Here is a 27,888-nt window from a genome sequence, read left to right on the forward strand (position 1 = left end):
TTTGTCCTGGGCAAATTATTAGAAACAATACATTTATTGATGCAAATGTAGGTATGGTATATGGAGAAAACACCAACCATTTATTTGTAAAGGGAAATCAAGCCTCAAGTATTTTTCAGAGTTTTTATATTTTTTTTAGGAATAAATCAGAGTGTGTGAGTTGTATGGCTCAGTATAATGCCAGATATCCACAAAACACTGAAAAAATGCAACAGTTTTCAAAAGGGGGAGGAGTTTATGTGAATTTAAAGGTAAAAATTGAGGGCAGTGGCAACAAATGGTCAATTTTTACAGCTGGTGAATGATCAACAGTGAAGCCTGAAACGCATTGATAAAGAGAACTGTGCTATTCAGCATATTAACTAGTGATCTGAAAGAGTTGAATAATATGGCTGAAGGCCACACAGTATTTTGTAATACTAAATAATTGCAATAATTAAGATCGTAAGTAAAATTAAGCATAAAAACGCCCAAACAAAACAAAAACCTGAAGTAACACACCTGGGAAAATGTAATCTGAAAAAATGCATACCTGGTATGTTCAGGCTCCAAACTTAATGATGTGATTCCAGGAAACAATTCAGTAATTATTATGGCTAGTTCCCTGAAAACTTCAGTATTATGCTTAGCAATGGAAAAGAGGGTTTTATTAGGAAAAGAATTAAGACCTAGTCGGAAAATATCTTTTGCCTATATATAACCAAATAGCTCTCGCATCGTGAATATTCCTTGCGTATTGTTCATTTAATTTCCAAACAGGTATGGTAGAAGTGAATGGTACAAAGATGAGTGAGGATCAAGGGAGGAAACAGGGAATGGTAGTTTTCCTACTTTTCATGAGGTGTAGTTATAGTACCAGCTCTGTAGGCTCAGAACAAAATTATTTTATTGCACTATACTGTGTTAAATGACAGAACAACTTGTTACAGAGTATTGTAAAAAGGCCCAAATGCAAACGGATCCAAAAGGGAAAGTACAAGTGAAATATTTCAGTAAAAATATTAATTCCCTTTCATTTCCTGGATTTAAACTTTTGTCTCAGAAACCCTGTAAATTTAGATGGTGTATAAGGGTAATGATTACTATATGCATGGTTAGGTTTTCATGCTCTTTATCTATAAAGTTACTTTACAGGATTGGACGCGGCATTCTGGACTGTAGAGTTCTGGTCTTAGCACAGCTATTCCTACATAACATTCTCTGGTTGGGCTGAGAAGTCACGCTGGATATTACCTGGTTTAGGGATTTAGTTTAAAAAGATAATTCAAATGACAGATACTTGCAAATCCAGTTAAAGCATACAATAGGGGCTTTACTGTTTGTTGCTGGTTTTTTTTTTTTTCGCTTAAGGTGGAAAAAAACCACCCAGTATTTTGGCTCTGTTTAATTTTTCAATAGGAAGAAGTTGAAATCTGGTACCCAGCACATTTTATTATTGCAATTTTTGGGTATGCTATGTGTATGAGTTTAAGTCTGTTCTGAATTCGGCTGTGTTTGTCTAGAATAAATTAATATTGGTCAGATACCAGATATGTTAGTCTAGACTTCTGTATTTCTTGCAGCTGGCTCCTGTCAGCACTTGCCTGCAAAAATGTAGGCTTCAATTTTGAAAAACATAGAAGGTAAATGATGGGATCTGTCTTGAAAAAGACAGAAATCTGGGTATGTTATTTGTAAAGACACACAGATCAGACCGCTTTTTTGGAGATCCTGGTTTGTTTTTATAGTATCAGCTATTCTTGGATATTTGGGTTAAAGTTGTTTAATTTATATAGTATAAAAACCAACTATATGAATCAGTAGTTTGCACTGGTGGATGATGTGATGTTAGAAAAATGTGAAATGACCACAACCTATTTTGTACTTATTAATAAATTATTTTGATGTATGTTGGATATGGAGCTGTGTAAAGGTAGATCCTTTTTTTTCCTTGAACACAGAAAATAAATCAGCCTCATCCTCAAAGCTCTTTGAGTCACAGGGAGATTGCTCGCCATCAGGCTTCTTCATCTGTGTTTTCATGGCAACAAGAAAAGATACCATCTAGAAACAGAGAAACACCTGGAAGGGGAATTTCTACAACATCCTCTTTTCTATGGCAAACCCCAAATTCTAATATAATATCAGAGAAGAATGAGCTTGACAACAGGTTTGCTGAGAATTGTAATGCTTCACTCGTGAACCAGCTAAGAGCACAGAACCAAGGTATCTGATAAGTTTCTTTAAAACCCAGAGGTAGTTTTCTATATGGTTTCATGAAAGCTGGTGTGTGGATAGAAGAGAGGTATTGAAATTAGTGCTTTAGTGGGGAAAAGAGAAAGATACCTGTTGTTGCCTTTGGCACTAGCCCAGTGGGCTGCTGATGCGTGTGTTTTCAATGATCAGCTAGTACACAGAGATCCATCAGCTGTGGTATCTTTTACACAAGGGTTGTGAGAGTTAGAAGGGAGGAGTTTGTATTTTTGGGGTGGGTAGCGGGCATCATACTGGAGAAGGCCATTTTCCTTTCATAATTCCATTGCTCGTGGAACAATTCTCTTAAGAGTTAAAAAACTCTTTAAGGATTTCACTATATCTCACTGTTAAGTTAAATCATATTGCTTCCTTAATTTTGTATGACTCTTAAGATTTATGGCTGAGCAGTACTTGTGTTAAAAATTCATTGATTGAACGTGGTTAATGCATAACTGAGTTGGTCCATAATGGGTGTTACTGGAAGCACAGGATGATGCAAAAATGAAGAAAGCAAGATCTGATCTTGTATTGTGCGTATGGTTATGAAGAAATACTCATTCATGATATCTGATAGTTGGAAGAGAGCAAATAATTTGGTTTGTTGTGGATTTGGTGAATATTTACTTAGGCCTACTATTTGGACCAGCTTTTCACCTAACTTTCTTGTAGGAGTGTTTTACAACTTCCTGTACTCTCCAAACTGCTTATTCCAATACCTACTTCTAAAACTTCAGTCTAGAAGGCATTTTCAGCTTGGAAGCCTTATAAATTCAGCATCAGGAAGATGTTTGTTTGGTTTTAACAAAAATTAATAGTAGTATAATAGTATTTCTGGATAACACTCCCTGTAGCTGGCTGATGTTTTCTACTGTAAAATTATATTGTGATTTTGGTAGGTAAACTTCCTGATGCATATTGTGACGAGATCACTTGGTTTCATTTTATACATGTGCTGCTTTGGGCCAGGACAAAGATTAAAATAGAAAATGCTGTATTTAAAGATGCCTAATAGCTGAAAAGCCTCTTGGAAGCAGACACTTAAATTCCCCAAACAAGTGTTTGTAGTGGATATTTTTCCTTTTAAAAATGGAAAAAAAAAATAATGTCAAATGACATGTTTCTTTGTGTTTAACAACAAACAAAACCAAACCATCAGAGGAGCAAATTACCTTTGCCTGTGCACCATTTGTGCCTGACCTCACATTCTGCTGTGTTCTCATATATTATGAAGTGAAAATTGCTGGTGTAAAGTCAACTATCTTTTGGTCTTGGTAGTTTTAGTCATTGACATGGTAGTAGAAGAGAAGTGAAACTTCTGTTGTAGCTTGCTGAACATTTTACAGGGTGTCTCTCTGTGCTAGGAACTTGGGTTGTACCAAACATACTAAATATTTTAGAATGTGGAAATGTGAATATCTGGAAAATGTACCTTTCAAAGCTGAAAGGATCCTTAATCTTTACTGTTTCTAAAACTCAGAGTATAATTCCACTATTAAAGACCTAGAACAACAACTGCAAGCTCAGGAAGAAGTGAAGAAATCCCATATGAATAAACATAAAGAGACTGAACTGCAGCTGGACAGAGTGAAGTCAGAGTTAACAGAGAAGGATAAAGTTCTGAACAAAACCAGAGATAAACTGAATCAAATGAGAACACAACTTGATCAAGCTAATGAACAGGTAAGATGTTGCATCACACGTCTTCTAACAGTCCTTACAATTCATTCCCCGTATTAAGTCAGCGTTCAGCTATTTTAGTGAGAACCAAGGTTCTCGCATAAGTTTTTCAGCATTTGCTGAGGATCAAGTTTTGAGAACTGTGTTAGTTTAATATGTATTACCTGTAAAAATAAATACTTGTTAGCAGTCTCCCATTTTCTGGAAGGTTCTTATACCACCTGAAGAAATACCTTTCATCCTTGGGCAAGACTGGAATGTTGAAGAGAGAAAGAAGAAAAAAAAAAAAAAAAAAAAAAAAGTCTCTGATCCAGTTGCATAGAGCAACAGTGGCATCTGCTGGCAGGTTCTGACCTTAACTAGACTGTCATGCAACTGGCTGAAAATCCATTTCTGTTGCTGATACTACAGGATGTTGTGGGACCATAGTCTTTGGACTGTAAATTACTTGTGTAAAAAAAAAAAATCTAGGTAAAAATGCTATGCAAGATTGAAAATTTATGTACTTTCTAAATGGGCTTTCACAACGTAATCCTAAAGAGTTTGGATTCATAGTAAAAAACCAAAAGGATAGTGCAATTTGCTTAGTCAAGAATTGACAGAGTGTATTTAAATACATATATAAATGTGAAACAGTTTAGATATTTTTTCATAATCGTGCAAAGAGGACACCAGTGTTTAATCAAGAGAACTTCTTACTCGTTACCTGCTGCAGACTGAATTATATTATTTTAATCAAGTTGTATTACCTTCCAAAAGTCCTTTTTCACAGTATTTGACAAATTTGAAATTAGTGCGCAGATATCATAATTCCATCTATCTTTTTACTTTTTTCTACTATGATTTCATCTAAAGGATAGGAAAAAAGACATTTCTGTCTGTATCTTTTCGGGATTTAATAACTGTTATCCATCTTTGTCAGCGAGTTTCTACATACTACTGAAGTATGTTGGAAAACTGCTGCTTCCCACAACTCTGTATCTGTCCTTAAAAAAACCCCAAAAAACAAAAAACAAAAACCCTTTGCATGTTGAGGGTTAATTGTTCTGCTTGTTAAGAGAGACAGTGACATTTTTTGCATTGCTAGCTCTGTGCTAACTGGTTTAGGGGGAAGTCTTGGCTGTGAGAAAGGTAAAATCATATTCTTGACACAGTCCATTGACTACATAAAGGCACTGTCACCAGAGTGAATTTGTGGGAAGACAGCTGACCCAACCTAACCGCTCAGTTGCTCTGAAAAAGTCTTTCTTTTTATTTGATTCTCCAAATGACTTGATTCAACCTCCTAAATGATTAGGGTATTGCATATTTAATTTTGCCTTATGAATTTTCTATGGGTTTAAGAGAGCTGAATTGTTTTACTAAGGAATTAAAGGGTCGTTAAATCCAGCACAAGGGAAGGAGCAAGGTTATATAGCCGGGAACGTGCCTGGGGAGGGATGAGGAGGAGTAGGACTGACTGTCCCAATTTGAATTGAGGTGCAGTCTGTTCTTAAGGTGCAGTGCAGCACCTTCTCCAGAAGGTTCCTTCTCGCCATCTGAAGGTTGTTCCTTTCTGTTCTGTTTCTTCTTTCTCACACTGAAATTGAATCTCTGCCTGCTGCCCAGGCTTTGGATGTAGAACTACACTGAGATTCTGGATTTTGGTTTCCTGCCTCATAGCCTGAACTTAAGTTTGGCACGCCCCTTGTGTACTTCAGTGTCACTGCTATTACTCACAGACCTCGACCACAGGACCTCCTCTGTGTTATCAAGTATTTTCACATCTTGTGAGGTTTGCAACCCTTCTGCAGGCAGGTTTCCATGTGATCTTGCAGGAGCTCACAATCCCTGCAGTCTGTGCCTAATAACCAGACATCCCAATAGTACTACCTGTTTCTTAGTTTCTTGACACTTTTTGTTTTTAATTACATTTTAAATTGTGAAAAACACTCTTCTGTTGTTGAAGTAGGCTAAGATAGTTGTCTCTCTCTTCCTATACAAGTAAATATGCTGAATCACTCTGAAATTCAGTGGAATATCCAGTCATTTGCAGTCCAGATGTGTCGTTATTTAGCAGTTAGTGGTCATTCTTAATTCATAGCAACCTGAGGTACCGAAAAATATAATCTATTTTTGTCAGATGCAGTGCATTTCTGTAGACTGTCAAAACCATTGATTTTTCTGAAGTTTTATTATTTTGTGTGTGTATATGCATATACATGTATATATATACACACCTAACTATGTATATAAATTCTGTCTATATATATGTATGCTCACTAACATATGCAAGTATGAGTTAGTACTTTGGGTTGCTAAGAACTTATATGGTACCAGCTCGAGTTATGCTGTAGATTATATGACTGCTAGAGCATTTGTAGTAGGTGAAATTAGTCTTCTTATATGAATGCATATACATTTAAATAAAACATCACTTGCATTTTTAACACTTGTGATTGATAACTAAATTACTGTAGGTCCAAGCAATGGAGCAAAAGGTGAAAAGATTGTTGGAAGAACTGAATTGCCAAAGACAAAACGCTGAGAGTGCTCGTCAGTCTTTAGAACAGAAGATAAAGGCAAAGGAGAAGGAATACCAGCAGGTAAGGCGAGAAGAACTTTTGACTTCCTGAGGAGATGAAATCACATGGCTTATTTTCTGTATATGCTTTTCAATTAATTGCAATTACATTTGATAGAAAGCTAAAAGTTGCAAAGTTAACAGAAAATCTGAAACCATATATCCCAATAGAGCAGGGGTCCTCAAACTACGGCCTGCGGGCCGGATAGGCCCCCCAGGGTCCTCAATCTGGCCCCCAGTATTTACAGACCCCCCCCGCCCCCCCCCACGGGGGGCTGGGGGGGAAACCAAGCAGCTGCAGATGACTGCCTGCCACTTCGTCCGCGTGCTGGCCCCCTGTTTAAAAAGTTTGAGGACCCCTGCAATAGAGGGAAGAGGCTGCTGGAAATGCAGAATTATGTCAGTATTCACTAGACAATAAAGAACGTGTGTGAGACACCCAACTGAGATACAGATCTTTGAGAAACTAGGCTTTGTTGGTCACAGAATTATGTATATGTGATTTCAGACTTAATAACTGACTCAGTTATTTCTGTGGAACCAGAGTTAATTTTTCATGCATCTCGCACACAAGAAAATAATTTCTTTAGGATTGTATCCCTGTTATTCTAACTCTGGTTCATGCTCAGAACATGGTAAAATGTGGGTTTAGCATAAGTATCTTTTCTTTCCCTTGTGCCAGCTCTTGTGGAGATGAAGTGTAGCAGTATCCCAGGAACTTTTCTGAAGTTATGTTTAGCATTAAATCTGATTTGGATAATGTCTAAGGTTTTTGTATTTTTTTTTTTAAGCTTAGTAACTTAATCAGTGTTAGGGAATCCCATACATATGTTTGGAAGAGATATTGCCATTTCAGATGGGCATTTTAAATTTACTTTGGTGATTGGGTAAGGGCATTGCCCTGAAGAAGACTGCTGTTGTGTCAAATGTTTCACCTGAAACGTTACTTCCAAGGTATAACCAGAAAGATAATGTAATTGGCAAAGGAATTCTGCTGAAGTGGCCGATGAACAGCGCTGCTACCATGCTCTTGAGTGAAAAAGTCTGTTAGTCTAGCTGCTAACCCAGGATCTCAAAAAGATACTGAACCTTGTCTGGAAGTGGAAAATGAGAACAACTGATCTTTGTATTTGAATAGTAGTAGCGTGAAAAAAAACCACTGTTGAAAGCTTCAAATATAGCAGTCATTGTATTCATCAAAAGATGGGTTGAAGGCCCATGAACTTTCTGTCATGATTTCTCTTTATGAACTCAGTCCATGCTGACTCTGCTATGCCTGACCATGCCCCTTGGGCACTGGCACTCTCTATTCAGTGGGATCATTTAAGAATATGGTATTTCTGAGATCTTCTTTCAGAGAAGCAGCACGTTATCCTCCACGTGGGTTGTTTGTTGCTACAGCTTGTGTCAATATCTGAGAGCTTGGATTTCAGGCAGTTTAGGTGCCATGCACAGGAACTACTCCTGTGAAGGAGAACTTATTTTTAGTTAGAAAGAAAAAGGCTTTCATCAGACTAATACATAAATCCACATACTGTCATTCTAGGCTATTCAGCAAGGCCATTAACCATGAAGAACTCTTTTCTGTAGCGTTTGTGATCTGTTACTGGCTTTTATGAAGTTTGTTTAATGTTAATTTATTTATAATGTTTGGCTGTCAAGTCCAATTTAAAGGGTCTGTTTTACACAGTCTTGCATCCAAATTTGTGTAATATTGTGGAAATTCCGATCTGTGCTATTTCCTCAGGGAGGGTTTCTTCCCTTTGTGAAACCTAGATAGTGGTGCTGGTCCTACTGAACTGCATCCTGTAAAACCTTGCTGGTGTGTTCCTTATTACATTTCTGTTTCTAGAAGGCAGGTGAGATCCAGGAATGCATTTCATGGACTTTCAGAAAGGCCTGAGAAGCTCCAGGCCTTGTTCTGAGATGGTAACACAGGTTATTTTCAGAGTTGCACTTGCATCAGGGCATAGTTGCCAATGTTCTCTGTCAAATTTTATTTAAATGCTTCCATTCAAGCTTCAACTTAAAAAGGTGAGATTCATATCACTTCACTCCAGACATCTGAAATTTGGGTGTCAGTGTTAGCTTGTTACTTAGGCCTCTAGTCTGCAGAGACAGAAGCACCTTCAGAAGGCAGGTTATTCCAGATGCCCTAGATGTGGGTCTTTACTCTGGAGCTGTGTGTTTGCGTGCTGGCAGTGAAAGGAGCCTTCGCTTTTTGGTTAGATATGCATAACTAATTTTTTGATGTCTAAAACTAGAAGAGGCACTATTTTTGTTTGTTTTGAGCATTCATCTAAAGAAAGGAAGGTTTTCTGCAGTTTCTCTCTTATACTGTAACACATAGGGCTTAGAAACGTCTTTTCAGTCAGCTTTAGCAATACTTACTGGAATGCTTTGGGACATAAAAATATTGAAGTCGTTGTTTCATTAATAAGGAGTGCACTAGGGTCCAAAGAGCCTCCTTGCATGAGCTTAGGAAATGCTCCTGACCAGAGGCTTGCAGAATAGCTCTTTGGAGCTAATAGACACTTTACTCCACAATAGTTACTAGAGCTAGCTACTGTGACACCCAGCTGGTGTCACATCTTTCCTTTCTAAATTGGATAGTGCTTCTGTCAACACCTTGGGTGGGAATGCAGTTGCAGACTTATCTATATTGGGTTCTAGGCAGCAAAATGCAAGATTTTATTTTTTCATATATATATATACACACACGCACACATATACTAACATTTATCTTTCTGGGCTTTCTGTTTATGACAGTTTCACACTCATCCGTACTTTCCCTGATAAACAAGAGCTGTTTGTTTACTAGATATCTTACTGGTGTAGGAAGTGCTTGGGCCTTTTTTGCTGTTTTTGCTTTGGAGCAGAATGCGAGGGGTGCTGGCATCATTTCACAGATATGACTGCCTAAAATACACTGACTTGTGTGCAGGAGGTTCATGCACCTGAAAGCCAGAGACACATTGCAGAAAATGTCAGCCCTAGTTCCTTCACTGTGAACATTCCGTTCATTTCTGTTCTGCTGTTTTTTTGTGTGTGGTTTGTTTGGTTTTTTTCTTTCTTCTATTTTGTTTGCCTCATGACAGTATAGTATTGTGTTTTTTAGTGAAGCAGCTTGACTTTGTGAAGTAACTACACTTATACTCTAAAACTAGTAAGAGAAGCTCAAGAGCTTTATTGCCTTTTCCCCTTCACAAGTATCTTGTAATATGCTCTCCTAGCAAATTAACTTTTGCATAGTAATTATTGCTGAAAAGTATCTTGGTTTTTTTCCTTCATTGCTTTTTATTACCCTCACACCTCCTGCTGTTTTACATCCTAATAAACCTCTGAAATCTGGGTAGAATCAGAACTATAAGGTCCAAAAGCATAGGAACAGGCCTCGTGAGAAATGATAAGTACAGCTCTTTATTCTAATGGATGCCTACTTGGCATGTTGTAAGGTGCACATGAACTATAATGTTCCTCTGCACATTTCAGGACATTTGTTTAGGGAACACTGTTTGTGCAGTTTCATGACTGCCCTTGTAAGATTATCTTATTGCTCAGTCCTTTTTTAATTTTCCTAGAAAAAAAATCAGCCCTACAGAATAGTAAGTAAATACTAGTACGGTCAGTAAATAACAGCAGAGATTAATTTGTCCACTTGCAATGTAATTCTTATATGAAACTTATCTTGAAGATGAAGAATTTTAATACCATTACTTTCACTAGTTTTAGATTAATTTTTTTCCCCTCTTTCTGTGATGGGAATGTTGCTGTAATGGAGTTTTTAAGCAGATGACAGAAATTGGGTTAGGGCCATTCTTGCTGCTGCGACATTTGCAGCATGCATCAAAATTGTTTTTAAACTGTTGTTCACTGTGTAAGACAAGTGTCTCTGAGCAGGCAGTATCTGCTAATGAAAATCGGTTATCATTCTAGTAACCAAAAACAGACACTTGCTGCAGTTATCTGTTTATTTCTTTGCTACTGTTTTCTAGGAACTCTCTTGTCAGCAACGTTCCTTACAAACACTGGATCAGCAGTGCAACCAGATAAGAAACAAACTGAATCAGGAACTACAGCAAGCCAAAAGTGACTTCAATGCTCTGCAGGCAGAACTTGACAAAGTAGGCTTTTTTATATTAAAAACTTCTACTAGAGCTGGTATTTATTCGTCTCAGAAGTAGTGCCTTAATTTAATTATACATAAAGCAAAAAGCAATTAATGTGGGGGGATTTTCTTAATGTTTTGTATAGTTTGTATTAGCTGTTCTGTATTTACCCTTTTTCACTGAAATACTATGTATTTGAATGTAAGGCTTTTAGAAATTTGGGCTAGTCCACTTCCCACACGGAAGGAGATGTAAATGCAGAATAGTGCAGCTGAAATAAATCTTTCTGAGACCGGAGCAGCTAAGGCTGATCACAAGAGACACCTTATATAGAAAATGTGCAGAGGTGCAGCTTCATGATAGAGCTAAACTAACTGATCTATGGCTAGTTGCTCTTCGGAACAGCAACGCCATTTCATACACCCAGGCCATGCAGTCGTGGTCCCTCTTTTTTTAGCAGTGCTGCCCCTTATGTGACCTTGCAGAGAGCTGATACAGGAGCTAAAAGAGCAAAGAAAAAATTGTATGTAAATTAGCATATATGTACACGGGCACAAGTGTTTGCTATCAGTTTAAGTCCCTGAACTGGTTCTCCACAGAATCAGATGAGTGTCAGGGCTTGTGTAGTGAGGAACATCAGTATGAAGGAGGACTTCCACAGCTTTGGCAGCAACTAGCTAATAGAACACATCTGTTGTCACAAAATCACAGTTTTAAGGTTAGAGAGCAGCACAAGCCTGAAGAATGGGTGACCAGGAAAGGGGAATATTTAAAAGCCTCAAAAAACTCTGCTGAGCAGCTACAAAGCAGCAGAGCTAACTGGATTTTTAAAAAGGGCCAAAGTTTTTCAAAGTTAAATTGAGAAACCCCATTACCAGGCAGGCTGCACTGAAACAGCATTTCTGATAAAACAGCTTCTTGCAGGCTTGTTTTAGTGTAGAAGCATAGCCATGGGAATATATTCAATGAAAAGTTTTCAGTGGGGATTTCTTTTTTTGTATATGCTTACTGAATAAATTGATTTCATAGAGAGAAAAACAGGTGTCTTTCAGTTCTTTCTCAAAGAAAGCTAATTTATTAGCTAATGACCTAGAATAGACTTCTTCCCCCCTCTTTTTTGACCTGATAATGGCATTTTCTTCTTTTTTAATCTGGAGCAATATGACTAATTTGAAAGAGCTAAAACCTGTTCAGTTTCTATAAAATCTGTGTCAATGGAGCAGTAAGCGCAGTTATGATCCTAACTTTCTGATTCTCATATCTTAGCAAAAAGGCTATTCCATTCCCAATCTTATTTGTATCATACAGGTACCATTGTGGTGATGTAACTGTGATTTGGGTGTATTAATCCAATTTCAGACAGTCTAAAAATACATGTATTTTAGAGACATACCATCTTTCTGGCTAGAGACAAAGGAGTGGAAAGGCAATAAGCAGCTATTTTCTAAACCACAGTCAAGAAACCTTAGGTTTATGGTGGGATAAAATAATGTAGTTTTATTTTGTAGTAGAAAGTTGGAGTTCAAGAATGGGAGTTTAAAAAAAAAAAGTTATGTATGCCTATGAATACAGCATTGATTTTCAACCTTCTTACAGGTAATGGCAGTGAAACAACGCTTGGAACGTGATACCAGTGATCTCACCCAGAAGCTGCGTGAAGCGGAGCAGGCTGTATTAGTGGCTCGGGCGAAGGAAACTGATTTGACAAGAAGCTTTGAGGTATCAAATGCAGAGGAGTAGTTGACAGAATTGATAGCATAAATTGGCAATGTGTAAACACTAGTACTGTCGAGCACTTGCTCAAATAGTGGATTTTCCCATAAGCAATTGTTGAACACTTATGAATTATCTTAATGCTGTATCTTAGTTGTAACAAAATGAGGTCTTCAGTAATGTCACGTAGGTTAATGCAATTCGTGGAATTGTTTGTGCAGTTAGGGTTCACTGCTGTAATGCTGCTGATAGGGTTCTAGTTCATGCTGGATTTATCTTTTATCAAAGATAGTTTTTTGTTTCAAGAGATTCTTGCTTTTGGTCCTGAAATAAAAATGTATCAATGCTTGTCTGATTTTAAAAGTAAATTCTAGAATCACTGACTACTGCTTTGATGCACAGTGCCAAAATCAATGATTTTGTACAATGCTGTATCCTCTTAAAAAAAATGCATTTTTCTTTGAAGAAACACAGTCCAACATATATACATTGCTGTAAAAACTTCTCCCACATGAAGATAAATTCAGAGAAGTCTTTGGATGCTGCCATACTAGCTCATATTCACACATGCAGAAAACTTTTCACTGTAATATCTCCTTTGTCTTTTCAGTTATTTTTTCATTTTGCTTCGGTGGCAATTTTAGTGGCTACACTTGAAAATTGTTTCCACTGTGCTACTAGAGAGCTCTCAATGCAAATTTTATCCTTTATTTGGAGAAACAGAAGTAAAAAAGGAGCTCAATACCTCCGTAATCCATGTCACTTTTATTTAAACACTTGTTTTGCTTGTTGCCTGTTGTAATGAGAAGACATAAAAATAATGTGGCATTATTTTTATCAAAAATTTTCCAGTCAAAATTCTATGAATAAATTTAAATTGAAATAGTGTTCTTTGTTCAGATCAGCACAAAGGATGGTACAGCTTTTAATATATTGTGAAACTTTAGGTGCATTCATGCTGGTAGATTACAATGTCTGGGAACATTCCCAGCTGTTGGAATGTGACTGTTTATACTGTTAATTGTTAGAACAGCACTTTACGTGGCTTTGGCCCAGCTGACTAGCACTCCTCAATACTATTCCCAGACACAGTTTGGGAGTTCATATGAGCCTGGGACCATTCCCAGCAAGCAGTTTGGTTAGAGCCACCTGTTTTGGAAGACGGAAGACTAGTGGTACAGATATGGGCTGTTCTATGCCACTTGGCCTTGATGCCAGATAGTGGTCCTTGAAACCTATTTAGTAACTAACTGTAACTGGTGCCTTCCAGTGGTAAGCTAATCCAGATAACTTGTTCTTCCAATGTATCCCAGAGGAGGAAAGCCTCCATCAACCTACTGTGCATTTTTAATGTAATCATTCATATTTTTAGACAAAATTAAAATTGTTTTAATCAGATCTTGTGTGCTGGTGCCTCTTCTGGCTTTGAAATTATGGATTAAGGTTAGATTTTATACAGTTTCTTGAGATCCCATTGTCAGAGAACATCTAATATGTAGAAACACTTTTTTTCTGCGAATTCTTGGGTGTGCTTTGTTTTATCTACCAGTGTTGTATGCATTTTACTAGGCTGTAACTGTAGGCAGATTATATTCTTCATATTTGTTTGCCTTGGTCAGACAACTGAACAGCTGGTGACAGTCATATTGTATTAGAACATGACCAATTTATAAAGAAGCTTAATCTGGGGGAGATTGTAATATCTGAAAAAATCAGTAACACTACAGTTCTCTGTCTTGAGATTCGCACATGAGGAGTGTGGTATATGTTAGCAGAACTTGGGGTATGGCCTGTCTTCCTCGCTGTCATTGATAAATATAATGCAAAATACTGCATCAAATTGTTTCAAAGTCTTGGAGGCTTTGTTGACAGTAGATTATTTTTTTTTTTAATAGCGAAAGAAAACAAAGAGTGAGATTGGCATTTCTTTTCCTTTATTAAAGAGAAATTGTTGTGGTCTTACACTAATGGTACAGCTACCCAGTGGAGAATATAGTTGTTTTCCACTGGTTAATCCACTGCTGTTTTTAGTCCTTACACATTTGGAACACTAGTCTTATTATAAAGTAAGACATACAGGATACGCTTCGTCTAAGGACTACTGAGCTTTGCAATGGTGATATCTCAATAGCTTAGCAGTTCTGGCATCTTAGCGTATGGTCTACATTTTGATGATGCATGCAAGCCCACAACTATTCTTGGAAGAACTGGTCAGTCAGTCCCTAAACTGCTCATAAGCCTGCCCTATAAGGGTTTCTCCAGAATAAAAAGTACTACCTGTGTATAGGTCCTGAAGTTTGCTTTAGCTTGGTTTTTGTTTTTTCAAGGGACACTTGCTGAGCGGCTAACTTGAGTAATACAGTGTGCAAGTCGAACTGATAGCTAAATGGAAACCAAATGGATTCTTTGGTTTATAGCTTTAACCAGTCATTTACACTTTCCAATCTCAGATACGTAGTCCATTAAATTATGGATTCCTGGGTTTTGCTGAGTGGTACTTAATGGGAACGTTTGCACCATATCAAAATAATTGGACCTTTCAGCCATTTGAATGCCTTCAACTTGTTTGGTTTTTTTCCTGTAGATCACCCTAGATCTTCTCATGAACAGGCTTGTTTAGTTTGTGTATTTTGTCTGCATATGGTACTTTGAATGCAAGAAGTTTGGACACTTGTCCTTTGAAAAATTATTGTTAAGATTACTAGAAAACTTTCTTCATTGAACTTATGTGATCGGATTTTTTTCTTTTTTTAAACAGTGGGTTGGGAAGGCTATGGAGTAGAAGGGAAAGTAACTGTTAGTGACAGTGACAATTTTAATCATGTTCTGAGGGTGATTTATTTATGTTGTTGCAAAAACAAGCCTGCTATGCCAGCAAGCTTTTAATTTTTTTCATCCAGACCTTTCCATTTCTTGAGCTTGGCTTTTGTGAATTGCAGCCCATCTGCTAGTAGTAAATGGATGAATAATTGATGGCCTGTTTCCAATTGGGCCATGCCAGTTCCATGCCATCTGTTGTCCAGCATCACAAGAGTTTGGAAAAAAAGGATTAGTTTCCTTAAAAGAACTTTTATTTTAGCTTCCTGTGTGCAACATAGTTACATAGTTTTGTTTGTGTTTTGGTTTGTGTTTGTGTGTTTGTTTTTTTTAATTCAGTGTATTTGGAAGAAAATACTTCTAATGGCAAAACAACCATCTGAAACAGTAAGCACTTGTAAATGAAATTGACCAGTATTGCCATGATGATGATGATCAGTGTAACAAGAACTTGTCTCTGCATGAGATGATAGGTGAAATCTGATCTATACATTTCTTGTTATTTTTGATGGCATTGCAGGGATTTGTTTCCTTTGTTGCTTTGGGAAAGTAGCCTGACTTCACCAGCTCAGACTTTTGTAGGGTATGTTCTGTCCTGTCTCGATCTGTTTGGGGCAGGTTGTGTGGAGCTGTTTGCTCTATGCAAACAAGGGGCACGCTAACGAGGTTAACTGGCAGCATCTCTCAGATGCTGTCAGCTAGTTAAGAACAGTTCAGATTATGTTCCCAAGCGGTGCTTAGGACCCCGGCCATAGCTGCCCAAAGACTTAATAGAACCTAATGGAATATCTTTCTTTTGATTTAAGTAAAATGAATTATTTCATCTTCTTGGCAATTCATATGAAATATGGTCTTACTTGGTTTTTTTTTAGGAAGTGAAACGGGAGAAAAATCTTCTTGACTGTCAACTTGAAAAAAAATGCAAAGAGTTCCACCAACTTGAGGAAGAACTAAATACGATCAAGCAGTCTTTAAAGCAGAGCCAGAATTTTGCAGAAGAGGTGAAAAGTAAGTTATGTATTTAAATTTGCGGACCTCCTGTTGCATGTTTAGTGATGTAAGTTTCCTGCAATCTTGTAAGTTTCATTGTGAATTAAGTAAAAAGGCTTCCACTGTGCTTTTATCCAACATTGAGTTTGTCCTAAATGGAAATTAATTTTTATCTATGGCCATATACAGTTCCTGAAGATACACAATTTTAAAATTAATCAAACTCTACTGAACTTATCAGCAAACTGAATTTTGTAGCAGTATTTTTAAACTTTTTAAAAAATTATTTAAACCAGAAAACTTCTGGTTTGTATTTTCATGTGTTTCACAAAGTTTAAAAAAAAGAAAAAAAAAAAAGGTAGGAAAATGTTATGTAACCACAGTTGAGTCTTACTTTCAGTGTTTGTTTCTAATTGAGAACACAGTTTTTCAGGAATTGAGTTGAAATAATCCTTGTAGTTCTGCTGGATCTGACTAAAAAAAGAGGATAGATTCCCCCTTGTCTCTCTGCATCCCCCTTGTTTCTGTGCATCCATCAAACTTCATGTAAGATTTCAAAATGAAGCTTTTGAATTTGATTCTGTTCACCTTAAAATGATGACCAAACTTTTCATTGCCTTTCAACTGATGATTCTGTATTTGATCATACAGAAAAGTAGCAGCCTTGACCAGCCGGCTAGTGGAATGTAATGCTTTTCCCCCTGCCTGCCCCATACTTATCCTTCGTGATTCTTAGTCTGTTCCTATCAAGGCAAGGAAACAATTACGACAATTATAGAAAATGACTATATAGACTTAGATAGTCTTTGGCAGAAATGGAGTATGAGTGACCCACGAGAAGGTCTCCTACTGGAATGACACCTGTCCTGTTTAAAAAAAAAAACAACAACCCAACAACCAAACAGAACCCCCCTCAACTTTTATATAAAAATTTGGTGGAAGTGAGACATGGAAGCAACAGGTAGTTACACCTGACAAGTAAGGACCGACCAGCTTGGAGTACAGACTTGTATGAACCTTCAGAGTGGAAAGTTGACAATGTCTATGAGTACCTAGTGTCTGATAGCCTAAGGTGATCTAAAGAATCCTTTATCCAGTGTTATAACTTGAGAGTAATGCTTTGGACATGAAAATAATAGAAATAAACAGTAATATTTAATTTAGAAAATTAGCGGTAGATTTACCAGTATTGACTGGCAAAAATTTGATGGTGCTTTCTTTTATAGATAAGAATACTGCTCAGGAAGCAGAGCTGAACTTACTGGAAGAGAAATTGAAAGAGCAAGAGAGCTGTTTTTTGATGGAGAAGCTGAAAACTGCTTTAGCTGACATGGAAAAGCAACAAGATTCTACCAGAGACCTGCTCAAGGAAAAAGATAATTATATTAAAGAACAAAACTGTAAAATAAGTAAAATGGAGGCAGAATCAGAAGCTTTGCAGAGGCTGCTTGGATTCAAGCAAACAGAATGTGAAGAGTTGCAAAAAGAGGCTGCTGCTTTTTCTCAGTGGAAAAATGAACATGATCATCTTATAAATAAATTTAAGTCTGAAAAGGAAGGTATGCTGGCTCATATTAAGGACCTGGAGAGTTCCCTTCGAAGTCAGCAAATCAGAAATCACGAGCATACTGAGAAACTCAGAATGATGGAAACTGAAAGTGACAGGAAAAGCACAGAGATCAGAGAACTTAAAGACATGCTGGAATGTAAAAGTGCAGAATTAGAAGAACAAAAAAAGGCTTTTGATGAACTTCAGCAGAAAGCGGAACGTTCTGATAAAAAGTACTGTAAAGAGATAGAAAATATGTCCTGTAAAATATTCCAGCTTACCAACCAAGTTGGTGAATTAGAAGAAATGTTACAGGTAGCAGCAAGTGAAGGACTGCAAAGGGAGCAATGTTACCATGACCTGCTTGGTGAACATGAAAAAATCTGTTGTCTTGTAAAAGCAAAAGATACTTCAGAAGTGACAGAAGATGGAGAAGTTAATTTACAAAATGGTCAGGATAAAACTGTTTTAGATAATATGCAACTTGCAGCAAGTAACTCCATTGCTGAGGATCATGGATGCTCAAGAGCTCTTCCAGAAGTAGGGGAAACTAAGGATCTCGCCATTTTACAAGATCAGATCTCTTCTCTTGAGATTTCCTTGTTGGCTCAAAAGCAGCAGAATTCAAATCAGCAGCAGCAGTATGAAGACTTGCTGCAAATGAAGGGTGAAACAGAAGAAAGATTATTTAACATAGAACAGATGCATGAAAACTTTGTGGCAGAAACTAAACAGCATATTAGTAACTTGCAAGCAGATATTTCAGCACGTCAGAAATTAGTTGAAAAAACTTCAGCTATTTGTGAGGAAAAGGACATGCAACTGCAACCTCTGAATGAACGATTAGAAAACCAACAAGCTGAGCTTCAGGATTTAAAGATCAAAAATAAATTGCTTGAGGATTCGGTAAGAGAGCTGAAGCTCATGTCTGGAACATGGGATTCAGAGAAGAAGGACATGTCTTCAATGATTTGCTCATATAGCAAAAAACTTGAGGAACTTACTGAAGAAAATGCAGCCCTTAAGGATTTAAGCAGAGCTTTAGAGCAAGAACAAATAACTTTACTGGAAGCAAATAAAAGTATTTCTGATAGTTTAAAGGAAAGAGAAGAAATCATTTCTGAAATGTCTGAAAGACACAAGGAGGAAAGACAATGTCTTGAATCAAAAACTGAAGAAATCAAAACAGAGCTTGAAGTTTTGCAAGCAAAATATAAATCGGTGGAAGAAGAAAACGCAAATGTGATAAGCATTCTGAGAGAGCAGACAACTGAGGAAAAGAAAGCAAAATTAGAAGAAGAGAAGCAGGTGTTTAGTGAGAACAAAGATATCTTATGTAAACTAATAGCCTCAGAAGAAATAAAAAAAGATTTGGTTCAAGAACTTCAGCAACTGCAGTCAGAATTTTCCAGTATCCAACATGCGCCCTCTATGGAGCTTGACTGTTTAAGACAGGAAATGTTAAATGTCAGGGTGACACAAAATACAATGCAAGAGAAATATGGAATTGTATTTCATGACAAGGAGCAGTTGGGGAAGGAGCTAGAAACAAAAAGTGAAGCTCTAATGTGTGATGTTAGTTGTGAACAGAGAATCCATTCAGAAGAGTTGAGGAAGTCGATGGAAGAAAAAGATGCTGAGCTGAATAAATACAAAGTTAAACTTGAGCTTCTTCAAATGGATTTTGAGGATAGAGAGCTCTCTCTAGAGAGCTACAAGTTAGAAGTGATGCAACTGGAGACTGCTTTGAAAGGTGTGGAAGCAGAACTTGAGAAAAGTGTGAGAGAGAAAGAAAGACTGCAGCAAGAACTGCTGACTGTTAAAGAATTGAAAACTTCAGATTCTCTCCTTACAGCATTAGATGAAGGTGGCCACTCATTGGAGTATAATTATGACAATGTTTCCCCAAATTGTGGCAAAAGAAGAATGGATGAAAGTTATTCCTCAGTCTTGCTGGCATCATCCTTGCAGGTAGTGACAAACAATCTGAGCAAGCTCGAGAAAATGTGTGAGGCGTTGCAGAGTGAGAACATTGCAGTAGCCTCTGGATTTAAAGACTCAAAACCCAATGGCATCACAGGTGTTAATAAAGTGACAGAGAAAGAGAACATAATGAATGCAGATAAAATTTTGCAAGTGGGTAAATGTATTTTTCCTGACGAACTTATGGATGAAAGTGATAACAGCGATTTGAGAATGTATTTTGATAATGAGGAAATGTCCTTCAGACTTAAAGAATGCAGTACTGAACCCAGTTCTGACTATGAAGATTTAAAATTGTCCAGCAAAGAAGTTAAACTACACTTTGCTGAAGTAAGAGAGAAGCTTTCGTCTTTCCAGGATGACTACATGAAGTTATATGAACAGCACTGCAGTATGAGCTCAAAGATATCTGAGCTACGGTCTTGTATTGAAATACTGAAGGCAGAAAATTCTGCGTTGTCAACGAGTCTGAGCAATGCTCATCTAGATTCTCTGAAAGTGCTGCTATCTTCTAGCCAAAATGACACACTGTCCAAATTAGATGAAACTAAGTCCACAATTTCTTCTTCAGATCTTTTTGAAAGCCTCTGTCTTATGAATGTGAGTGAGGTGCTTGATTCTTATAACAGTGGTACGTGCAAACGGACAAAGGAAATGAATCGGCTGAACAATTCTGCAGAAATAATTCCAGAAGGTGCAACAAAAGTTTTGGTTGAAAATTGTCATAATGATCACAAACTGGACTCTGTTAGAGAGCCCAGGAGTGTTACTCCTAGAAAATCTAACAAAGAGAGAACACCTGAAGAACTTCAGCTGCTGTGTCAGACATATGAGAAGGTCATCAAGGTGCTGGAAGACCAATTTCACATTCAAGAGAATATGAAAAATGAGGAAATAGAAGAGCTGAAACGAATTATCCTTTCTGAAAGAAAAGAAATAGATAATCTCAAACAGCAAAATCTATTTGACAAGGAAGAATGGCAGCAGAAATTGAATAATGTGACTGTGGAGATGGAGTGCAAACTGGCAGCAGAAAAAAAACAAACTGAGAATCTGTCTTTGGAGCTGGAAGCAGCAAGACTCCAACTACAAGTCCTTGATTTAAGTTCTCATTCACTGCTCTGCACAGACACTGAAAATGTAAGTAATTGCTGCTATGCAAATCAGTTTTATGTCAACCCTTTCGTTTATGGTAAGCCAAATTTAAATTTTGAAATTAAATATGTTTAAAATTGTGTCCCACAGAAATGGTACTGTTCTTTAGAGAAAGTAGGAAAATAATTTGTACCTTGTTCTGGTTTATGTATCATAGGGATCATGAGAAATAACAAATGATGACAAACCCAACAACTTTAGTCTATTAAAGTTGTGTAATACTTTGCACCACTTTCCTGGTTTTTCCTTCTGTTAGGGTGGATCCTGCTTTGTTAGTGGGTGTGCATGCACTGCGGTATCTGCAAGCTTAGATCTCTGATTTAATGCAGTTGGTTAAAGATGCACATGCTTCCCTTGTCCCTTCACGGGACAAGCAAACTGGGACTGCTTCCACACCTCTTAATTCCTTCCAGTATCATCATCATCAGAACAGAATGAGCTGATAGGTTGAAATGAAAATTAGCTGCTCTGCTGAATTCCTTCAAAATATCTAAGGGAATAAGAAATTTGGGAGTCAGCTCTTTTTTTTTTTTTTTTTTTTTTTTGTCAGTGCTGTAGGTGGCCTGCAACCGGTAATCTAGATTTTACTGCTCCTTATAAGGATTGGCAGAATCAAAACTTGACTCAGAATGGAGGAAACCCAGTTTAATTCTTGCATACAGTGTATTAGTCTAACTTCCCTTGAATAAATCTAACAGGTGCATTTTCTACTTCTGACAGTTCCAGTTCTGACCATTAAGTCCTGTGCAAGTGGCCTCTAGTGCCCAGTCAACGGAGACTCAGAAATTAAGGTTTAACACTGCTCTCTGTCAGAGCATGTTGAAGCCTTAGATTTTGGGCAACACTGAGTAACTGGTCCTTGCAGAGAAGAAAATATTACTAGTATGTATTGCTTGCAATACACATAAAGCATTCACACTGATACATAGTCACTGAAGAAAGAAGTACTGTTCCTTACCACGGATAGCTGGAGCTTTTGTAAGATGAAGTGCTCAGTGCAGATCATTCAGGTGCTGCCTCCGGACCCAGTTCTTTTTTGGAGTCCTCAGGTTTTGAAGTTACTCATTTTTATTGTTTTGAATGAGAGCATCAGGTGGTGCCAAATGTAAGCCTGCCTCTGACAGAGAGTGGTGATTTGGAAAAGGGATTGTTTGAAGATTTGAACTTGTGTCCTTTGAAGATTCTGATGTCTAATAGAAGATGTGCAGTAAACCTTTCCCCTACTAGTGATACTAATAATTTTTCACTTTGTCATGTAGACACCTATTTTCCCACAATACGGAGGTGATAACTTTGCACTTAATCTTTCAGTAAATGTGGCTGAAATTTCACTTAGTATGTAGAAAACCTTTTGGCCCAAGATGCATGTGTCTATAAATAAATGTAAATCCTTTCCATGAGAAGGCAGATTCTGAAGTAGAGAATGATGCTATCTATTTATTTCACGTAAGAGGAGGAGCTTTACTAGTTTAAGAAAACTTTTTAAACTCACCTTGTTTTTTTCTTATATACTTCTTATTTTCCTTTTTTTTAACGGCTTGATTCTTAACCCTTGCAGAACACTCAACAAGAAAGCAATATTCCTTATCAATTGGAAATGCCTATTGAAAACTCAGCACTAAAAAGCAATAAACCGAAACTAATCCCCATTGAGAAAAAAGCTGTAGGAGATACCTCTGTGTGTGAAAATGTAACTGAGACTGCTGAAGCAAGATTAATGGAAGGTTATACTGAGATTTCTGGAGAACATGAGTGTAAAAATATGTCAGGAAAATTAGCCAGCCCTTCAGACCATGCCACTGCATTGCCATTTTCCAATGGTAGTATGCTTTTGAGTGCAGGGGATTTCTTTGAAAATCAAATAATCACTGAAGCTGTGCAGGAGGCAGCAAAACAACAGACTGCTGAAAATATGAAGCTGATCTATGAGGCAGAAGAAAGCGATAAACATGTGGATTTACTAATGAAAACTGAGCAATTAAACTCAGAGCTGAATTTTCAGAACCCACAATTAACTCTGAAGAGCCCAGATTTTGCAGAACTGGAGGAGGCTACTGTAGCTGTTGAGGAAGAAAACTGTGACATAAAGGAAAAGCTGGAATCTGTCTCTGTCAATAAGCAGCAATTATCTCCTAGAGTAGTCTCATTAGAAAACGAATCAGAGAATGTAATGTCTGAGCTGGAGATACATAAAGTTAGGTTGTCTAATGCAGATGACACACTGAATGATGTAGAACTGACTGAGAGAAATTGTCATAAACAATTTCTTGCAGCTGAAAATGAACAGGGGAGTCCAAAATCTGAGCAAGTTAATACTGAGAACCATGCCTTGTTCATACAGCATGATATTGAGGTGCTTCAGGCAAAATGTCAGCATTTGGAAAGGGAGAGGGAAATCAACCTGAAAACTATTTCTGGCTTTCAAGAGCACCTTGTTTCAATCACAGCTGAGAAAAACCATATTGGCCAAGAACTGAGTATGTTGTCTGAAAATAAAAAAGAACTGGATCAGAAGTATCAGAAGCTACAAGAGAAATTAAAAGAGCTAGAGTCAGCTAAGGTAGATTCTACTGAATTCATTAACAGGTTAGAGGGTGAAGTGAGGACACAAAGAAATCTGCTGGAAACTGCAAAATCTGCTGTAAATCAATTATCAAATGAAAAAGATGATCTTCTGCAGAAGCTGCAAAGTGTGGAAAATGATGCCGTGTCTCTCGCCTTAGAAAAAGGAAAACTCCAAAATGAAGCAGCAGATTTGAAGAAGGAGAAAGAGCTGATTTTAAGAGAGCTGGAAATGATGCAAAGTAAATTAAGTTCATCAGAAATGGAAAATTCAAAGCTTTCCAGATCTTTGGAAGGCTTGTTAACAGAAAAAAGTGAACTTGCTGCTAGACTCAACTCAGCACAGAAAGAAGTAGACCAATTGCGACATGGAATTGAGAAGCTGAAAGTAAAAATTGAATCCGATGAGAAGAAAAAACACCACACTGCTGAAAAGCTGAAAGAGAGTGAACGGAAAGCTGACTTTCTTCAGGATAAAATAGAGAGGCTTGAAAGAGAACTGGAGATGTCAGAGAAAAATCTAGAAGATGTAATTATTCAGTTGGAGACTGCTAAAGCAGAGGCAGAAACATTAAAATTGGAGGTGGAAGAGATGACTGAAAAGCTGAAGTGTTTCAACTTGCAAATTGATGTTCTCATGTCAGAAAAAGAGAGTTTGGCTAAAGATTTAAAAGAAAAGCAAGAAAGAATCCTTGAGCTAGAGTCTTTGAAACTGACTACAGCAAAACTGTTAGAAGAAAAGGAGGAAGAAAAGATGCAAATCAAGGATGAGTTTGAAAATAGTGTGGTGCTGCTGAAATCTAAGCTCAAAGATATAAGTGAGAAATTCGCGTTTTCTTGCAAGGAGGAAGCAGATGCTAGAACAAAAGAGAAGGTCTTGATTAATCAAGTAGCTTGTCTTGAGCAAGATAAAACAATACTGTTACAGGAATGTCAGGAAATAAAAAATGAAAATATCAAATTGGATCAAACAAGGGAAGTACTTCTTCAAGAATTGACAGATTGTAAACAAAAACTCAATGAAAAGGTGCAGGAAAATGGTGCTCTTCAAAAGCAGGTGAAAGAAACAGAGAAGCTGTCTTTACAGCTGGCACGCATGCACCATGAGCATGAATGCTGGCAGCAGGAAAGAAAAAGGCTGCAGAATTTGACTGCTGAGCTGAAGCTGAAGGAGCAACATCTTTCTGATAATGAAACCTTTCCAGATATCCTGAATGTTCTAAAAGCGTCTTATAAGGACCTTGAGAAGGAGTTGGAATCTACACTTTCTGAAAATAGCACTTTATGTAAAAAGGTAATACCATTTCCATCAGGGTACAGTTCCCTTTTTAGGAGTGAGGATAAAATGTCCTCTGCGCTTATCACTTCCTTAATAAATGATATCTTAAAATAACTTTAACCTCAGACTTTTACAGTAAGCATCCTATTTATAAAATCATGTTTTCCATGCAATCCTGAGTTTGTATTGAAGTTAGAGCTGGAAAGCACAACCTTGTTTTGTGTAGGATGAATGGAAAGGTTGCTTGATAGTAGGTGTAGAAGTTTAAGTAATCAAATAGTGCAGGGCAGTTTCCTCTTTCCTGTAGAAGAAAGAGGAAGGACAAATTAGTATTGGGTGAGTGAGTTTTTATATCAAGAATAAGTATGTTGGGAGCTCAGAAGAAAGTGACACAATTGGACACTTGCCATGTAAAAACAGCATCAGCCTGTTGTGACTCTTGCTTGGAGTTAGACTAGATACGGGAATAAAATAACCCATCGTAAAACCAGTTTTTTGCATGTAAGAATAGTCTTTGGAGGTCATGACATATGTATTAAAAATAATTCTGGAAAATTTAATTTCAGGTAAACGAACTGACTGAAAGTTGTACTGAGCTGCAAGTCAAGCTAAGTGATACTGAACGGAAGATTTCCAAATTACAGGAAGAATCTACTACAGAAAGAAACAAGCTTGCTGAAGAAATACAACTTATTCAAGAACATTCAGAAAAGAGCAAAGTTAGTTACTCTATGTGTAGTATTTCAGGGCCAGATGCTCAAATATAGTAAACATGTGGAGGCTGCTCAAGGGAGCTGTACTAGTGTACATTATTGGAGGTTTTTGCTTCCAAATTTCCGAAAATGTCATGTTCTCTTCAGAGATAGAATATTTAGTTAATAATTTTTTCCCCTCTCTTCCTTCTATCAAAACTATGTTTTCTTGGCATAAAGGCCCCTGGTGGGTGTCTAGAAATCTTTCAGTACCAAGAAATTCTCTCTACTGCAGGCATTCAATCATCAGGCTGAGGATGTTAGATAAAAAATGTAGCATTTCTCAAGTTTATTTTAAAACTAAACTACTTTCAGTGTTTCAGTAGTGTTGAAGTTCTTTCTGGACAAAGTCAAGGAAGAAACAGTTTTAAAGTCTTTATTTTTAATATGTTTGTATTTAGTTCTTAGAGGCTGTTTTAACTGTCTAGATGACTGTGGGTCTGATTTGTGAGCAGTATTATGTGTTTAAACCAGCTGAAGTGGTCTTCTGACCTACTCATTTTTTACAAAATTTTATAACCAGGGTCTTGTTTCTGTTGTGGTGTTGAGGATTTTGAGTGGGAAAAGAGATTTCTGCAGCTTTCAGAAATCCTGTATGGAAATACAGGCCAGCTGTTCAAACCGTACAGTTATGAAAGTGGATCAAAATGAAAGTGCTTAGAAAGTTTCGCCATCTTCAAGAGGGTGCGGAAAGCGACCCTTAACCTGTCAAGTCACTCTCAGAGGGAACAATGTTTGGAGGGGTTGAGCTTTGATTTTGGCAGTGCTGGTGGGTATAAGTGTTGGCAAACTTGCACTCAGCATACCCCTCAGATTGTAACGCTTTTTGGTTGGTTTTTTTTAGAAGACCCTCCATTGTCTTCTGTCCTGCCTCTTGTGTTCAGATGTTCCATTTTGTGATTATGGTGTCTTTAGCCACTGTTAAATACTTCTTATTTACCAAGTTCTTGGAAATTCAAAGACGTTTCAGATGTAAAGTCAAATAGTTTAATGGGTCAATTGTTTCTCCATTGAGAAAATTCTAAATACCAAAGAATGTGCTATTACTGTTTACAGATTCAGCTGCATCTAACTATGTCAGAAAAAAATGAACTGACTAAGAGTTTGGAAATGGTCCAGAAAGAACTACAAGAAAAAGAAAGTGAACTGAAAAGAGAAATATCAGAATACAAAGACAGACTACTTCAAGCAGAGAAAGACCACCAGGATGCTCTGACAGAAGCAAACCAAAAGGTAAACTAGAAAATGGGAAAAATGATGCTGGAAGTTTTTGATTAAATTCTACGTATCTTACAAGATTTTGCTGATTTTATTGCAAGAGAAATTGGTTTTGCTAACAATATTTCCAAACTCTCTATATATTTACCTTGGAACTTGGTGAGTGTTACTTTTTTTTCTGCATAGCAAGCAGTGAAAGGTAAATTTGCCTCTGAACTCAGTAAGTGTTGTATCATTTATCTGGGACCATACATTTGAAAAAGGGAAAACAACAGCATGTTTTAGTTCAGTAAATGGTTCATTTGTTAGGAATGAGGAAGAAAGATTAACCACTTCAGGATATAAGGACAAATTTGTTGGAAATGCATTTGTCAGCCATGCTGTATACAAGGGGCCATTGTCTTTTCTGCAGAAATATTTGTCAGTGAATATGTACTTGAGGGCAGTAGGACACAGGCAAACAATTTACTGTAATTATTTCTTAATAACTTACATTCTTGTGACTAAAAAGTAAATTTAAGAGGAAGTTATAGTAAAATATAAGGGCATTCTAATGGCAGACTTCTTAGAGGCATGATTCTGGTATTCAAAATGTACACTTGAGACAAATTGCTCTTTCAGTCTTAGACTCCTCAAAACATACCAAGCAAATTTGCTGTATAATTCCTATGGGCTGTGATATGCTCTTAAATGCATCTTTAAAATACAAGTCAATATCCTCTTTAGTATCATAGTAATTAGGCACATTTTTTTTTCTCTAGAATGAAATAGCAATTGAGGTCTGTCAAGAAAAGATGAATTCACTGGAGCACTTTATCAGCTCACAAAAAATGGAAATTGAGCATTTGAAGTCAAATAAAGAAGAACTAAATAATTCCCTTAAAGAGGCTAATCAAACCTTAGGAGAACTCCTAAAAACTAAGGTTAAGTAAAACCTATTTAAGCATTGCCAATTATATGGGACCCAAGGCACTGTGTCGTAAAAATTGGGAATCAGTGCTCCAGAGGTTTGGCTTGACTTTGATACAGTCTTTGTTTCACTAATGAGTGAGTATATAGAGCATGGAGGAAACATTGTTACTGTTGAGATCTACCTTGGAAAAATCCTGCTAGGTATGCCAGGACTGAGATCACCTAGAGTTGGTTTACCTGATACTAAACACAGCTGTCTATTGTCTACACTGAATGTTGCAACTGGGTTACCATGTAGTTAGAATACACTCAAAAGAGACTTTGCAGTGCCCTTGTTTTCTGTTTGTGAATTACTTTGATGATAAAAAATACCA

The 27,888-nt window shown here is 37.1% G+C and overlaps 1 protein-coding gene across 3 annotated transcripts in view; it reads left to right on the plus strand.

Moving 5' to 3' along the window:
- Positions 1-27,888, plus strand: part of CENPF (centromere protein F) — a 43,880-nt gene that overhangs the window by 8,238 nt on the left and 7,754 nt on the right. For 2 of the 3 annotated variants that reach the window (XM_037405292.1, XM_037405291.1), the window contains exons 6-16: positions 1,941-2,205; positions 3,713-3,915; positions 6,372-6,497; positions 10,471-10,599; positions 12,181-12,303; positions 15,987-16,122; positions 17,331-20,776; positions 22,350-24,647; positions 25,199-25,351; positions 26,441-26,617; positions 27,364-27,525. In XM_037405292.1, the coding sequence (XP_037261189.1) occupies positions 1,941-2,205; positions 3,713-3,915; positions 6,372-6,497; positions 10,471-10,599; positions 12,181-12,303; positions 15,987-16,122; positions 17,331-20,776; positions 22,350-24,647; positions 25,199-25,351; positions 26,441-26,617; positions 27,364-27,525 (7,218 nt within the window). The remainder of the gene's footprint in view (positions 1-1,940; positions 2,206-3,712; positions 3,916-6,371; positions 6,498-10,470; positions 10,600-12,180; positions 12,304-15,986; positions 16,123-17,330; positions 20,777-22,349; positions 24,648-25,198; positions 25,352-26,440; positions 26,618-27,363; positions 27,526-27,888) is intronic. The other variant, XM_037405293.1, reaches the window with a different exon arrangement.

This window comes from Falco rusticolus, chromosome 12, assembly GCF_015220075.1.
Source record: "Falco rusticolus isolate bFalRus1 chromosome 12, bFalRus1.pri, whole genome shotgun sequence".
Classification (NCBI taxonomy): Eukaryota; Metazoa; Chordata; class Aves; order Falconiformes; family Falconidae; genus Falco; species Falco rusticolus.